Raw genomic sequence first — 16,045 nt, 5'->3', positions numbered from 1 at the left:
GCTTAAGGAGAAAAACTGAGGCAGCCTTTATCATACACCCAAAAAAGGGGCTGGAGGGTCTCTCCAGAAAAGGAGATTTCTGAGAATACAAAGAGAGGGGTTGCTGTGTTGGCATCGAAGAAAGCCACCCGCCCCCCAGCACAGTTCAGAGAGACTCGGATCCTCCTGAGCACCCCACTGAAAGATAGAGGAGAGGAAAGAGAAGGGATGGATGCCTTGTACGCCCCTTTCCACGTCCTAATGGCCCAGATCCCTACCTCAGGACTAGCGGTGAACTTGCCTTTTCTCTTCACAGATGTCCTAGCAACCCCCATGGCCCAGCCTTCCTCAATCCCTACAGTCACTTCCCAGCAATGCCTGCCCATGGAGAATCTCTCACAACCTAGCACCACCCAATGCTTGTCAAATCTCTCCGGATTGTCAGGCATATCTTGATATTTGTCACCCCGGCATACGCTTTTCCGATCCTCAGACAGGGCAAGGTGTGGATGGGCTGTGTCTGGATCCAGAGTCACATTTGCTGCCGGGGAAGAAGAGGAAGCGGTGTTAAGCAAAATCAGCTGGAGGACTGATGCACTTCTTGAACCTCAGTGTGACACGACAGGGTAGGTTCTACCTACCCTGACAGCGATGGTTGAAAAAAGCCATCATTTCAGTTCAGGAAGAGAGAAGCGGGAGGCAGAAGAGTTGCTTAAGACTGAGTGAGAAAAGGTCAACTTATATATATATTTTCAACCAAACTAACAACTTCCTCAGACTTTTCCTCCACACCTTTCTCTCATCTCCCTTTCTCGGACTCTATGGGGGTTACGGCACTAGGTATTCCCAGCGATGTATTAAGAGTTTGAAAATGTTATAAAAAACATCACTTTAAAAGGGTTTTGGATGCAACGGCTAAAAAATGGTTGGAAGACGTCTTCACAGCTGAAGGGGCCAAACAAAGTGCGAACAGTATTTTTTATAACAGTTTCGAACTCTTAATTAGGGCTGTCAATTCGGTTCGGCCCGAACTGAAAATCAGCCGAATTTCCCTTGATTCGGCGGTTTTTAGTTCGGACGGATCCGAACTCAAAACTGGCGGGCAACCGGGGGGGGGCGAATTCAGCGAGTTCGGGAGTTCGGCGAATAAATTCGGCCAATTCGGCCGTCAGTAAGCAGCATAACCGTCAGTAAGCAGCATTCTCCTCCCCCGGCCAATCGGTGGCCAAGCTGGGTCTTCTTCTGGCCAATCAGTCAGGATTGAGTGCTGGAGGAATCAGCTGATGTGCGGCCGGCCGGGGAAAGAGAGAGAGAGAGGGAAATCCTCATGTGTGTGTGAGGGGGTGCTTATGCACATTCACTCCTTTCCGTGGCTGCAGGGGGCGCATTTTTTGGGGTACCGACCCCAAACTTTCAGGGGATATTCAGACAGGTTTTTTTAAGAGACCACCCAAGTTTTGTAAACATTGGGTCAGGGGGTCCCGAGATATGGGCTCCCCCCCTTTTTTCTTTCCATGGCTGCAGAGGGCGCATTTTTGGGTGTGCCGACCCCAAACTTTCAGCGGAGCATCAGACTAGGCTTCTTAAGATACCCCCCAAGTTTTGTAAACATTGGGTCAGGGCCCCCCGAGATATGGGCTCCACCCCTTTTTCCTCTCCCCCCTTTTCCATTTTCGTGGCTGCAGGGGGCGCTTTTTTGGGGGTTCAGCCCCCAAACTTTTGTCATAGCTTCAGAGAATCCCTCTTAAGAGACCACCCAAGTTTTGTAAAGATGGGTTCAGTGGGGGCTGAAATATTGGCTCCCCCCCCTTTTCTCTTTCCATGGCTGCAGGGGGCGCATTTTTGGGTGTGCCGATCCCAGACTTTCGGCGGAGCTTCAGTCAAGGCTTTTTAAGAGACCACCCAAGTTTTGTAAACATTGGGTCAGGGCCCCCCGAGATATGGGCTTTCCCCTTTCCCCTATTGGGATGAATGGATCACCCTCGAGAGATGCATACATATGGATCTTATATTGGATACAAATGGAATCATATTGGATTACCCAGCCTCCCAGCCCCTCCTGCTGGAACAGAAGACAGCCACAGTAAGACCCCTTTGGGGGCTTTAATCTATATTTTTTCTTTTCTGTGTGTGTGTGGGGGGGAAAGCAGAGTCTGTGTGTGTGTGTGGGGAGGGAGCAGTTTCTGTGGGTGGGTGGGGGGGAAGCCAAAGGGGGCTTTTGCCGGTTCTGCCTGGGGTGTGTGTTCCCCCTCCAGTCTCTCTCTCCCTGGTTTGAGGGGGGGCTTCATTTTTATTCTTCAGGTTTTTCCTCATTCATAAAATCAGTTAGGTTATTGATGCTTGCTCAAAACTGGTTTTCAAATGGTGACTTAAAGAATGCATCTGCCTGGTCCCAAGTCCAATGCAAAAGGAGACATTCCACCCCCTCCTGCTCATTATGCATAGCTAGCTGCCTCTGTCCCTTTCCATGGTATGCAAACTCCCAGGTGTCAGGTGTTGCTATGCACTGTTGCAAAGGTTTTGCATTGCGTGCTTGTGTTGCTTTGCAGTTGTATTGTTTTGCAAAATCCTTCACACCTGCCCCGCCCTTTGCATATTTGCAAAGGGGTTGCTCTGCAGTTGTGTTGCTTTGCAAAGTTCTTAGCACCTGCCCCGCCCTTGCTCTCATCAGCTGTTTGTCGGGCCGGGAGCTTTGTGCGTGGGCGGCAAGCTCTGCGGAGAGATCCACATTAAGGGTGGGGGGGACCCCTTTCAGGGCCCATATCTCAGCCCCCCCCTGACCCAATCTTTACAAAACTTGGGGAGTCTTTCAATATACGTCCTTTGAAGCTCTGCTGAAAGTTTGGGACCTCTAAGCCCAAAAATGCCCCCCCCAGAGCCGCGGAAAGGCGCGGTTGTGTTTTTAATGGCTTTATTCGGCCGAATTTTTTTCCCGAACTTTGAATTCCCGCCGAATTGAACGGATCCGAAGTGGGGGAGTTCGGACTTCGGCACGTACCGAACCCACAAGGGCCAAATTCGGCCGAATCCGAACTGTACCGAATTTTTTTTTTTTTGACAGCCCTACTCTTAATACATCGGTGGGAATACATAGAAAGTGCAAACAGTATTTTTTATAACATTTTCAAACTCTTAATACATCGCTGGGAAAACATTAACACCCACTATCTCAACCTCTTCCTTCAACAACAGCCTCTCTACTCCCCTTATTTTCTTCATCCAATCAGCAGTTTCTATCTACAACTATTCAGTATGCACCTTGCCACCTCCCATCTCTCCATTCCCCCCACTTCTTACCTCTAGAACAACAACTTTAGGAATATAACCAACATACACTTAACTTACAAAAAACACTGAATTATTAGTTAATGAACATTTCAAAAGTCAACAATCTTTACACAGTGTCTATTGCTAAATGGAACCTCCATTTTCAGACGCAATATACCTTTGAGTATCCTTTCCACAAAAGTTATGAGCCCACAAAATTATTTTACTAGCCATTACACCCTTAAATATCTCGGTTGGTGAGCACCTTCATTTTTCTTTCTCTCTATCTGTAGCACATTTATGCTTTCCAAGCAACTAGGACAAAATGGCTGAATTTGAATGAAACACAGCCAGACAGCTTTCAGACAAGACTTCACTTTCCTGTGAATTTGATCATCAAAAATCCTGAAATTTACCTTCTTGTTGCTGAACTCCAGATTCCAGAGCGTCTGGGAAAGCAAAGGGAAGAAAATTAAGCACCACACAGCAAGCCTTGTAACAACAACTTTATGTCATAAATTTGTTTCAAAAAATAGATGCCGAGAGAAATCTGAACAAAGGGTGTCGCCTCTCAATTCTTTGCAAATATATTACCGTTATCATCCCATTGTGTTTGCCCTCCACCATCATTACCAGTTAGGGTTGCCAAACCCAGGGAGGGAAGTTCCTGGAGATTTGGGGGTGAAGCTTGGGGAAGGGAGGGACTTCAGCCAGGATGGCCTGGGGCCCACATATTTGCAGAACTATCTTCCCTTCCCATGCATCAACTTAGTTTTGCCTTCTAAGGCATGTTTGGCAGCAATCTGGAAGGAATTATCCAGCCCCTAGCCTCTGGACTAGCCACCTAGAAAAAGCCAAGGGAGCCCCTGCCTTTCCTGGTTAGGCTGCAAGGCAGAGCAATTGCAATGAGATTTGGGGGCAGCCTGCGCTTGGCCTAATGGGGAATATCCTCCTGGGCTTTTATTTCTCTTGCTTTAATGTTTATCGACTTGTTTTTCTGTGGTTTTTCACTGCGGTTACCTACTTGGATCCTGAGATGTTCAGGAAAAAAGGGGGACACAAATATTTTAAATGATAAATAAATAAATAGGTAGATTGCACCCTTAATTAGGTGTGAGGTGAGGAGGGCAAAGGAGACTGCAGTGTGGCAATCTCTAGGCCCAGTTACTGTGAAGCAAGAACAGTTGTTTATTTGGGCCAAATGGACAGATTTTAATAGATCCATTTTATAAGGCTGCCAGCCTTCCAGTGGGGACTGGCAACCTCCTGGAATTATAACTGAGCTTCAGAGATTGGCTCCCCTGGACAAAACGGCTGCGTTGGAGGGCAGACTCTATGGCAGGGGTGTCTAACTCAATTGTTACGAGGTCTGGATATGACATAAATGTCCCTTGGTTGGGCCAGGTCATGCCTCGCCAGCCCTGACAAGAGCGAGGGGGAGAAGGGTGGCTGCCTTGGCTGGCTTGCGAGCTGGATAAGAGCTCTCACTGGGCCCTTGGGCCTTATGTTTGACACCCCTGCTCTATGGCATTTTACCCAGCTGAGGACTTGCCCCTTCCCAAACCCCACCCTTCCCAGGCCCCACCCACCCCAAATCTCCAGGAATTTCCCAACAGAGTTGGCAACCCTACTGTTCAGCCACAGTCGCATGGCACTTAAGTAGAGAGAGCTGAAAGGGATTACAAATGTGTTTCCACTTATGGGCAGTGCCCTGCAGAATCAGATTTAGGTGGGTGCAATACCCTTCCCCTATCTACTCAAATTCTGGTTGGAGCACATTAGTTTTCATGGGACCGCTTTAAATTCTCATGTAACAGCGTGATGCATGCATGTTCTTGTCAGAGAATCAAGTTGGTTGTAATAATCTGACAGTAACAGCTGTGTGATAGCTGTCAGATCTAGGAGATCTGGGAGGTCAAGCAGAAGCAATAGCCTTGCTGGTACCAAAGGGAACTGCAGGAATCCGGATCTGGGCAGTTTGCTGATGCAATACTTTGGGCAGATCCACAGGTGGCCTAATACAGATCAGGTGCAGTGGGTGTATATAAGGCTATGTAACTGTGATTCTGTAACCAAAAACCTAACCTAACCTATTTGGAAGAAGCCTGGAAGTAGTAGTGGAGTAGTGTACGGGATGGTATGTTCTATCTGTGCACTGTAAATAAAAGACACTGTTTCTTATAAAGCAAGACTTCTGGTGGTTATGTCCTGGAGGAACTCCTAATCCACTTGCTTCCTCGTCAGTTCTCCCAATGCACTTGGGGACTGTAGTGCAGGGCCTGAGAGGCCACAGCAGGTTGCCTTAGCAACTTACTTTGCTTCATTTTCTGACTAGATCCCACATAATGATATTGCAGCCCCTGACTTGGCACAGGAAGTGGCTCACTTCGTTTTGGAGGACTGTGTTTATTCGAATTCTCATTCAAAATCTCTTTCCTACTCAACTCTTATGCATTTGCTTTTATAAACGTCACAATTTGCATGTGGCCTGTCCCACTCCTGGAGCATTGATCTCTAGTGTGGCACCCACAGGGATCATGGTGCACACCAATGTGTTCCTGGAACCTCTCAACATGTGATTTGCCCTGGCCATGGGGCTAGGGTTGCCTGTTCTTGGTTGGGAAGTACCTGGTGATTTTGGGGGGGGGGGGGTTTGAAGCCTGGGACAGGGGTTGGGGAGGTCAGGAGCCCAGCAGATTACAATGCCATAGAGTCCACCCTCCAAATTAGGCATTGGTGAACTCTTCTATGCCATCTGTAATTCTGGGAGATCTCCAGCCACAACCTGGAGGTCGGCAACCTTGTGCCGTTTTGCGGCAGCGTCCACTAACAATCCTCAAAATTCAAAAAGAATCCATAGGCTCAATAAGATGGGAGACCCCCATTCCCAGGGAGTATACAACTTTATTGGGCTCCCATGAAGATTTCTGGGCTGCTGAAGTGCTGAGGGAAGGAACCAAACCAATGTTCTGTCAATTCAAACCATTAAAAAAACCAAAAACTCCTCAGGTCTATTTCTGCTTTCACACATCCTGAATAATGCACTTTCAGTCCATTTTCAATGCACTTTAAGGATCATTCACAAGTGGATTTTGCCATTTCACACAGTAAAATGCAGCTGCAACGTACATTGAAAGTGCATTGCTCAGGATGTGTGAAAGTGCCCAATATGTCAAGGTAAAAAATGAAGGACAACTTGCAAAAATCCTTCACTTCTCAGCTAAAGCAGTCAGAGCAAGTTTGACCAGAACCCTTTGACTGTGCACTAAAATTACCCTCTCAACTGGCATTGCTGATTGACGGGGAGCCTGCCACACACCCTTTTGGGCCCAGGTGATGTGCAAAATCCCTGCACCTCTTCTTTGTTACCTTTGAATTGCTTCATGACACCTTCTAAAAAGAAGTTGAGGTCACAGAAGTCCCAGATCCTCCACTTCAGCTCAGGGGGGAAAGCCACTGGATTCTCAAATTTCTCCTTCTCCTCACATCTGGAGAGAAACAAAGTTAAACTGCCCCCCTTCCAACCCAGAATTCCAAAGTGGAAACAAGGGGAACAGACAAGTGGGAAAATGGGAGGGGGGATGCAGGTGAAAAGAGACAGAGAGAGGGATGGAAATGTTTTGGGAAGCTGTCTCCAAAGACCCCAAAGTGAAGCAGCTTGACTGGCAAAAGAGAATGGGGCAGAGCAAGTGATCTCTTCCTGTGATAAAGGGAACATTACAAGTATGAAAGAATGTTCTTGTTTTCATTGCAAAATATTGGAGTGTATGGCATTCTTAATTCTTTCTCTGGGATTTCAGAGGTTATAAAAAATAAAACAAATGTTCCCATGGCATCTTAAAGACTAACAACATTTATTTTGTGTCACAGCTCAGTTCTTCATATACGTGGAGGGAGATCATATTGGGTGTAGTGGTTGAGAGCAGTGGACTCTAATCTGGAAAACTGGGTTTGATTCCCCACTTCTCCACGAGTCCTGCTGGGCGATTTTGGGCTAGTCACAGTTCTCTCTGAACTCTCTCAGCCCCACCTACCTCACAAGGTGCCTGTTGTAGGAAGGGGAGGGGGACTGTAAACCAGTTTGACTCCTTGAGAAAATTGGGGTATAAAAACCGCCTCCTACTCTTCTGATTACAAGGGGTGGGGCGGAGTGAGATGAAGGCTTGGTGTGAATTAATTGTAAGTCTTTTAAGTGTAAATTCTCAATGTAAGGGAAGGTGTGAATCTTTCACCTTCCAGCACCATGAAATTGAAGCAGAAACGTGTGGGATCTACTTACCTCTGCAAGGTACTTCTAACATCCTAGAATAAAAAGAGAGAAAGAAGAAGAAACACAGCACTAGCTTCATGTAGGGTTATCAGCTCCAGCTTGGGAAATTCCTAGAGATTTGGGGGAGGTCCTTGGGGAGGACAGAGTTAACATATGGAGCATGAAGAGGAAATTAAAATAAGTAAGGTTTAGGGAAGCAGAATCAAGTTAGAATGGAAAATTATATGTGACCTAGCTATAAGCAATTCTTGACATTCATACAACTGCAAAAGAGAAGGCACTAGCTTGCTTTCATATTTGCACAGTAGCTAATCAGTATACGAGAATAGTATTTTGGCTTTTAGTAAATACTGTGAAATCATCTGTTTAAATAATGGAAAACCCAGAGTTCCAGAATAGGTTTTTCTGTCTCTGCATCTGTTTTGGTGGGCCACCTGCTCCACGAACTGAGGGACAAAGGGCCTAATTTCCCTACAAGCTCACCAAGGGATATGAGTCCACAGAGTCCACCCAAAGCTGCTATTTCCTCCAAGGGAACATTTCTGTACTCTGGAGATCAGGTGTAATTCTGGGAGAACTCCAAGCCCATTCCCCCCCCCCCATGGTTGGCAACACTAGATCCACACCAAGCCTTCTCAAATTCTGAAGATACCTCCTCCGTGACCTTTTGGCTACTGTGTGGGAGAGGGGCTGTTGCTTAGTGAAAGAGAATACATCCTGCATGCAGAAGGGCTCACGTTCAATCATAAGAGTTGGAAGGGGCCATACAAGCCATCTAGTTTGACCCCCTGTTCATTGCTGAGGTGCTCTACATGGGCCTCTCTTTAGTTGCATGTGTTTCCAAAACTTTGTGTGTGTGCGTGTGTGTGCTTAAGCTCTCAGAACATTTCAGAGATTCAGGCCAAATCAGTCCAAGGCTAAAGGAAGACAGCTCTTTAAAATCAAGGGAGGGGGATGATGACAGACTCCCCTCCCAGTTTAAATCAAAGCATCTTCATCCAATTCAGAGCATCCAAATCACAGTGAATACCCTGCCCTTGGATGCTCCTATACACAACGGAGCTACAAAACTAAGCTTTTTGTGAAGGTGGCTTGGAGTCCGCCTTATCCTTCCCTGGCTGTTTTTGATCCAGTTTTACCTTCAGGAAGTCTCTTTCAGGCTTCTGAAGCATCTCCTCCATCTCTTGGATGATATTTTCAAGAGAGGAGAGTTCCACAGACAGTTTGGCCAGCTGCTCGTCCCTTTCTCTTGCAATCTCCTTCTCCACCTCCTCCATCTGGGCCAGCAGAAGTTGCTCCTGTTCCTCCAAAAACTGGTGCTTCTTCCTGAACTCAGCCAGGGTTTTTTCCCTCTCTGATTTGGTTATTTTCTGCGAGAAGCAAATGGAAAGATGAGGAAAAGTTGCCCACCAGAAATACAATCAGTCTTGGCACCCCTAAAATATGTAGTGAAAATTCTATCAGAGAGCATAGCAACGTCCTACAGCGAAAATGTTTCCGAAGGGCTTACAAGAACATTTTATAGTGGAGAGCAGGCCATTCCCAGTGGTGGGGCCATGGCTCAGTGGTAGAGCATCTGCTTGGCATACAGAAAGCTCCCCGGTTCAACCCTCGACATCTCCAGTTGAAAACACCAAGTAGTAGGTGATGTGAAAGACCTCTGCCTGAGACCCTGGAGAGCTGCTGTTGGTCAGAGTGGACAATATTGACCTTGATGGACCAATGTTCTGATTCAGTATAAGGCAGGGTCATGTGTGTATTCTGAAACTATTTTGAGGAGCAGGAATGCCTCATGGCTTTTGACCCATCTATAACAGATGTTTTTTCTAGAGTGCTGAGGAGAAAGTAAGCATGGGAACCAGTAACAGTGATACCTACAAGCAGGTCTTGGCTTTCTTGTTCTGCATCTCTTGTACATGCCAGGATTTTTTCTCTTTCTTTCCTCAGAATGTCAAGGCAGCTACAAAAATCTTCCTGAAGAGAAAACAAAAGGTCAGGAATGGCTTCACTGTATAGATATGAATCCAAGTTGAAGGGGACAGCAGTTGAACAGATATCTTGTAGTTCTTATGATAGCCCCAGAAGGAATGCCAAGGCTATTTTGCCTATACTGAAAGGGGGGACATTTGATTGATTTGTCTAAGGCCTTCTAGTGAATTTATGGCAGGTTTCAAACAGCAAGTGCAAAAAAAGGTATCACTGATGAAGGGAGTGGAATGGATCCTCAGACTTCAAACTATGGCTCAGAAGGAGGAGGAGTAGTAGTTGGTTTTTATATGCTAACTTTCTCTACCTTTTTAAGGAGAATCAAACCGGTTCACAATCTCCTTCCCTTCCTTTCCCTATGACAGACACCTTGTGAGGCAGGTGAGGCTGAGAGAGCACTAAGAGAACTGTGACTAGCCCAAGGCCACCCAGCTGGCTTCATGTGGAGAAGTGGGGAAACCAACCCGGTTCACCAGATTAGAGTCCACCACTCCTAACCACTACACCACGGTGGCTCCAACTAGGGGTTAAATGAGAGCCTAGATTTTTTACAACTGGTGTGACTATACGTTTCGCTGTATGCTGGTCATCTGTTCTATAGCTTCTTATGGTGGGAACACTGTGGGAAATAGTTTTACAAATTGGTGACATTCTTAATCAGTTTAAATTAGGGAATCCTGTTTAAATCTGAAAGTTATGAAGTATGTGCAACTGATTTAGTCGGTATGTATGTGGGCCAGTTATGGGGAAGAGCCTCAACTATTTCATCTCTGTATGGGTCAGAGCACAGTATAGCTCCTGTAAAATAGTTTTGCCATGCTCTCTTTGAACTGATTTAGCTGCCTTCCGTTTTTAATTCTCTGTAGTTGTATGGTCAGAGCATTAAAAACGGAAGACAGATAATTCAGTATGATCAGAGCATGGCAAAACCTTTTAAGAAAGGAAGCCAGGGCCCTCAGTTTGCAAGGCCTGAGCAAGGCTGTTAATAATAGGATGTTTTGGAGGACTTTCATTCATAGGGTCACCACAGGTCAGAAGCAACTTGACAGTACTTAACACACACACACACACACACATTTATACTTTGGACACATTATGAGAAGACAAGAGTCACTGGAAAAGACAATCATGCTAGGAAAAGCTGAAGGCAGCAGGAAAAGAGGAAGACCCAACAAGAGATGGATGGACTCAATAAAGGAAGCCACAGCCCTCAAAATATTGTCGAAGGCTTTCCTGGTCAGAGTTCATTGGTTCTTGTAGGTTATCCGTGCTGTGTAACCGCGGTCTTGGTATTTTCTTTCCTGACGTTTTGCCAGCAGCTGTGGCAGGCATCTTCAGAAAAGTAACACTGAAGGCCAGTGTCTCTCAGTGTCAAGTGTGTAGGAAGAGTAATATATTCAGAAAGGGGTTGGGTTTGAGCTGAATCATTGTCCTGCAAAAAGTATCAAAGGTAATGTGCTAATCACTGTCCACAGCCCTCAGTTTGCAAGACCCGAGCAAGGCTGTTAAAGATAGGACGTTTTGGAGGACTTTCATTCACAGTAGAAAAGGGCAAGAGTCCAGTAGCACCTTAAAGACTAACAAAAATATTGTCTGGTAGGGTAGGAGCTTTCTTGCCCTTTCCTACTACTGCAGACAGACTAACACGGCTACCCACTGTGAATTATTTTCATTCATAGGGTCGCCATGAGTCGGAAGCGACTTGACAGCACTTAGCACACACACACCGCACTTCAGTCTAAATGCTGCCCCCTTTACTCCCGGGGGAGTCCCGACCTTGTACTCTTGGGCCGCCTCCTCCAGGGGAACCACCGCATGGTCGCGGTGCTCCTTGGACCGGTCGCAGACCACGCAGATGGGGGCTCCGTCGTCCTTGCAGAAGAGCTTCAGGGGCTCCCGGTGCTTCCCGCAGACGCCCCCCTCTCCCGGCCCCGCTTTCCCCTCCTGCTCGCCGAGCAGCCTGGCGATCTCCGCGAAGCGGCCCAGCTGCAGGTTGGGCTCCCAGCGCAGCTCGACCCTCTCCCGGCACTGGGGACAGACCGCGGCCGCCGGCGATGCCCCCCAGCGCTGGGCGATGCAGGCTTGGCAGAAGTGATGCCCGCAGCCCAGGGTCACCGGCGCCGTGAAAAAGCCCAGGCACACGGAGCAGGTCGCCTCCTCCTGAAGCCTCTCGCTGGGGCTCTTGGCAGCCATGGCTCAGCCTTTCCCAGGCGATGGGCAGAGTTTCGGTTTCCTTTCCCCTCTCCGAGACAGCGGCAGCAGTCAGATGATGATTCCCACTGGGTCGCCGTGTTAGTCTGTCTGCAGTAGTAGAAAAGGGCAAGAGTCCAGTAGCACCTTAAAGACTAACAAAAAATATTTGCTGGTAGGGTAGGAGCTTTCGTGAGCCACAGCTCACTTCTTCAGATACCTTAAAGACTAACAAAATATTTTCTGGTAGGATATGAGCTTTCGTGAGCCACAGCTCGCTTCTTCAGATACAGCTAGAATGTGTATCCCATCTGTCTTTACTTAAAGATGGATTCACATTCTAGCTACAGCAATCAGATAAGTCACAGTGGGTAGCCATGTTAGTCTGTCTGCAGTAGTAGAAAAGGGCAAGAGTCCAGTAGCACCTTAAAGACTAACAAAAATATTTTCCTGGTAGGGTATGAGCTTTCGTGAGCCACAGCTCACTTCTTCAGATACAGCTAGAATGTGTATCCCATCTGTCTTTACTTAAAGATGGATTCACATTCTAGCTACAGCAGTCAGATGATAAGTCACAGTGGGTAGCCGTGTTAGTCTGTCTGCAGTAGTAGAAAAGGGCAAGAGTCCAGTAGCACCTTAAAGACTAACAAAAAATATTTGCTGGTAGGGTAGGAGCTTTCGTGAGCCACAGCTCACTTCTTCAGATACCTTAAAGACTAACAAAATATTTTCTGGTAGGATATGAGCTTTCGTGAGCCACAGCTCGCTTCTTCAGATACAGCTAGAATGTGTATCCCATCTGTCTTTACTTAAAGATGGATTCACATTCTAGCTACAGCAATCAGATAAGTCACAGTGGGTAGCCATGTTAGTCTGTCTGCAGTAGTAGAAAAGGGCAAGAGTCCAGTAGCACCTTAAAGACTAACAAAAATATTTTCCTGGTAGGGTATGAGCTTTCGTGAGCCACAGCTCACTTCTTCAGATACAGCTAGAATGTGTATCCCATCTGTCTTTACTTAAAGATGGATTCACATTCTAGCTACAGCAGTCAGATGATAAGTCACAGTGGGTAGCCGTGTTAGTCTGTCTGCAGTAGTAGAAAAGGGCAAGAGTCCAGTAGCACCTTAAAGACTAACAAAAAATATTTGCTGGTAGGGTAGGAGCTTTCGTGAGCCACAGCTCACTTCTTCAGATACCTTAAAGACTAACAAAATATTTTCTGGTAGGATATGAGCTTTCGTGAGCCACAGCTCGCTTCTTCAGATACAGCTAGAATGTGTATCCCATCTGTCTTTACTTAAAGATGGATTCACATTCTAGCTACAGCAATCAGATAAGTCACAGTGGGTAGCCATGTTAGTCTGTCTGCAGTAGTAGAAAAGGGCAAGAGTCCAGTAGCACCTTAAAGACTAACAAAAATATTTTCCTGGTAGGGTATGAGCTTTCGTGAGCCACAGCTCACTTCTTCAGATACAGCTAGAATGTGTATCCCATCTGTCTTTACTTAAAGATGGATTCACATTCTAGCTACAGCAGTCAGATGATAAGTCACAGTGGGTAGCCGTGTTAGTCTGTCTGCAGTAGTAGAAAAGGGCAAGAGTCCAGTAGCACCTTAAAGACTAACAAAAATATTTTCCTGGTAGGGTATGAGCTTTCGTGAGCCACAGCTCACTTCTTCAGATACAGCTAGAATGTGTATCCCATCTGTCTTTACTTAAAGATGGATTCACATTCTAGCTACAGCAGTCAGATGATAAGTCACAGTGGGTAGCCGTGTTAGTCTGTCTGCAGTAGTAGAAAAGGGCAAGAGTCCAGTAGCACCTTAAAGACTAACAAAAAATATTTGCTGGTAGGGTATCAGCTTTCGTGAGCCACAGCTCCCTTCTTCAGATACAGCTAGAATGTGTATCCCATCTGTCTTTACTTAAAGATGGATTCACATTCTAGCTACAGCAGTCAGATGATAAGTCACAGTGGGTAGCCATGTTAGTCTGTCTGCAGTAGTAGAAAAGGGCAAGAGTCCAGTAGCACCTTAAAGACTAACAAAAATATTTTCCTGGTAGGGTATGAGCTTTCATGAGCCACAGCTCACTTCTTCAGATACCTTAAAGACTAACAAAATATTTTCTGGTAGGATATGAGCTTTCGTGAGCCACAGCTCGCTTCTTCAGATACAGCTAGAATGTGAATCCATCTGTCTTTACTTAAAGATGGATTCACATTCTAACTGAAGAAGTGAGCTGTGGCTCACAAAAACTCATACCCTACCAGAAAATATTTTTAGAAAAGGGCAGGAGTCCAGTAGCACCTTAAAGACTAACAAAAATATTTTTCTGGCAGGGTATCAGCTTTCGTGAGCCACAGCTCACTTCTTCAGATACAGCTAGCTGTATCTTTTTTTCTACTACCTTTTCTACTACAGCAGTCAGATGAGACAGGGCTGGGCAAGAAGTTGGTGGCAAAACGGGAAGGGTGGGGTGTCGGAATCAGCGTTTCCCTGCAAAAGTCACGCGTCTTCACGAGTTCAGGAGGGGCAGAGACAGGAGACAAATGAGGAATAGAAGAGGAGTTGGTTTTTATATGCCGACTTTCTCTGCCACTTAAGGGAGAATCAAACCGGCTTACGATCACCTTCCCTTCCCCACAACAGACGCCTTGTGAGGCAGGTGAGGCTGAGAGAGCTCTAACAGAGCTGTGACTTGCCCAAGGTCACCCAGCTGGCTTCGTGTGGAGGAGTGGGGAAACCAACCCGGTTCTCCAGATGAGACTTCACCGCTCCAACCACTGCTCTTAACCACTACACCATGCTGGTTATCCTTACCCCTGGTCTATTCTAGGTTTAAATATATGTATTCTGGCCAAGTGTGCGCTCTGCATATGCCCAGGAGTATTCTCTATTCTCACTTTCAACTGAGATTTTGGGACTGCTTCACATTAACCCGAGTGATGCCTCAGTCTACCTACCTGGAAGTGTCTTCCTTTCCCTTCCCAATTCCTAAAGATTTGGGAGACGGAGTCTTGGAAGGACATGGTTTGGGAAGGGAAGGGCCTTCAGTGAGGAATATGCCACAGAGTCCACTCTCCAAAATTTTAAATTTATCGTTATCGCCCTAAAAATGGTGTTACTACCAAAACCGATCTGCCTGTTTCAAAGTATTCCAGTATCGATGTCTGAAGGGGGGAAAACCCCTAATGGAATGGCAGAACTTATTTAATGCTTTTATTTGGCAAAAGAACTCCAAGATTGGCACAGAGTGAAGCTCAGAGGAAGCAGAAGGAAGGTGGTTTGGCGGTTTTCAGATATTTCTTTATAAAATGCGGGAAGTACTAAAACTAAGAACGCTTGCCCATAGACAATACATTTCTGCCCATAGAGAATACATGCTTGAGACCATGCTAGCCAATAGGGAATACTGAAACGAAGCTTGCCGATAGGGAACAGTGAGACCATGCTTGCCAATATGGAACAATGGAACCACGCTTGGCAATAGGGAATAATGAGACCACTATTGGCAAGCATGCTGCCATTGTTCCCTATTGGCAAGCGTGGTTTTATTGTTCCCTATTGGCAAGCGAGGTTTCAGTATTCCCTATTGGCAAGTGTGGTTTCCACTATTCCCAGTGGGCAAGCATGCATTCTCTAGGGGCAGTCATGTATTGTCTATGGGCAAGCGCTGTTCCTAGTTTTATTACATCCCTGAAAAAAGAAAGGGTGTTAAAGAAGGTGTTTTTTTTTAAAAAAAATCTCTCTGCCATGAGAAGCTTCAGCTGTCCATTTCCACACATGAAGCCTCCCCTGAAGAAGCAATACTTTTTTCTCTCTCCATGTGGTTGGTAACTCTCAAATGGGGCTGGTTCTCTTGGGACAAAAGTCCTCCAAAGTTATTTCAGCCTGGGAACCCCCCCCCCCCCCAGTTTCCATGATTTGCAGTTCAATAAAGTCTGGGTTGGGCCACCACTTTGCCTCTGGCTGTTTGGTGACAACTGCATGATAGGGAACACCATGCCTGTCTCTGCCCCACTCCCTGCCCACCCCAGCTGTGATCTGCCCTTAGGGCTGCCTACTGACAGGTAGGTCTTTGACTCAGGGATGCCCAGGCTTGGATGGCTGTGTTTGGTTGTTCAGGTGCCACTGATCCCCAGTTGTGGTCCTCTTCCAAGCACAGCAGGGGTACAGCAACACCTCCAAGGCTGCCCCCCCCACTCACCTTGCTGGTTCCTGTGTGAAGGGGGCCACTGATCCCCAGTTGTGGTCCTCTGCCAAGCACAGCAGGGGTACAGCAACACCTCCAAGGCTGCCCCCCACTCACCTTGCTGGCTCCTGTGTGAAGGGAGGATCAGCCAGTGAGTGGA

General features: G+C 46.7%; 1 protein-coding gene across 1 annotated transcript; it reads right to left on the bottom strand.

The window, feature by feature from the left end:
• Positions 1–2: 2 nt before the first annotated feature.
• On the bottom strand, positions 3–11,695 carry LOC130474294 (E3 ubiquitin-protein ligase TRIM7-like). Its single transcript, XM_056845848.1, has 7 exons — positions 11,279–11,695; positions 9,395–9,490; positions 8,656–8,886; positions 7,526–7,548; positions 6,616–6,734; positions 3,663–3,695; positions 3–520 (listed from the first exon to the last, which is right to left on the bottom strand). Exons 1-7 carry the CDS (start codon positions 11,693–11,695, stop codon positions 3–5), a joined length of 1,437 nt encoding a protein of 478 aa, XP_056701826.1.
• Between the last annotated feature and the right edge of the window lie 4,350 nt (positions 11,696–16,045).

This window comes from Euleptes europaea, chromosome 1 (assembly GCF_029931775.1).
Source record: "Euleptes europaea isolate rEulEur1 chromosome 1, rEulEur1.hap1, whole genome shotgun sequence".
NCBI classification, from domain to species: Eukaryota; Metazoa; Chordata; class Lepidosauria; order Squamata; family Sphaerodactylidae; genus Euleptes; species Euleptes europaea.
Note: the sequence above shows the minus strand (reverse complement) of the source record. Positions and strands in the feature narration are given on the sequence as shown.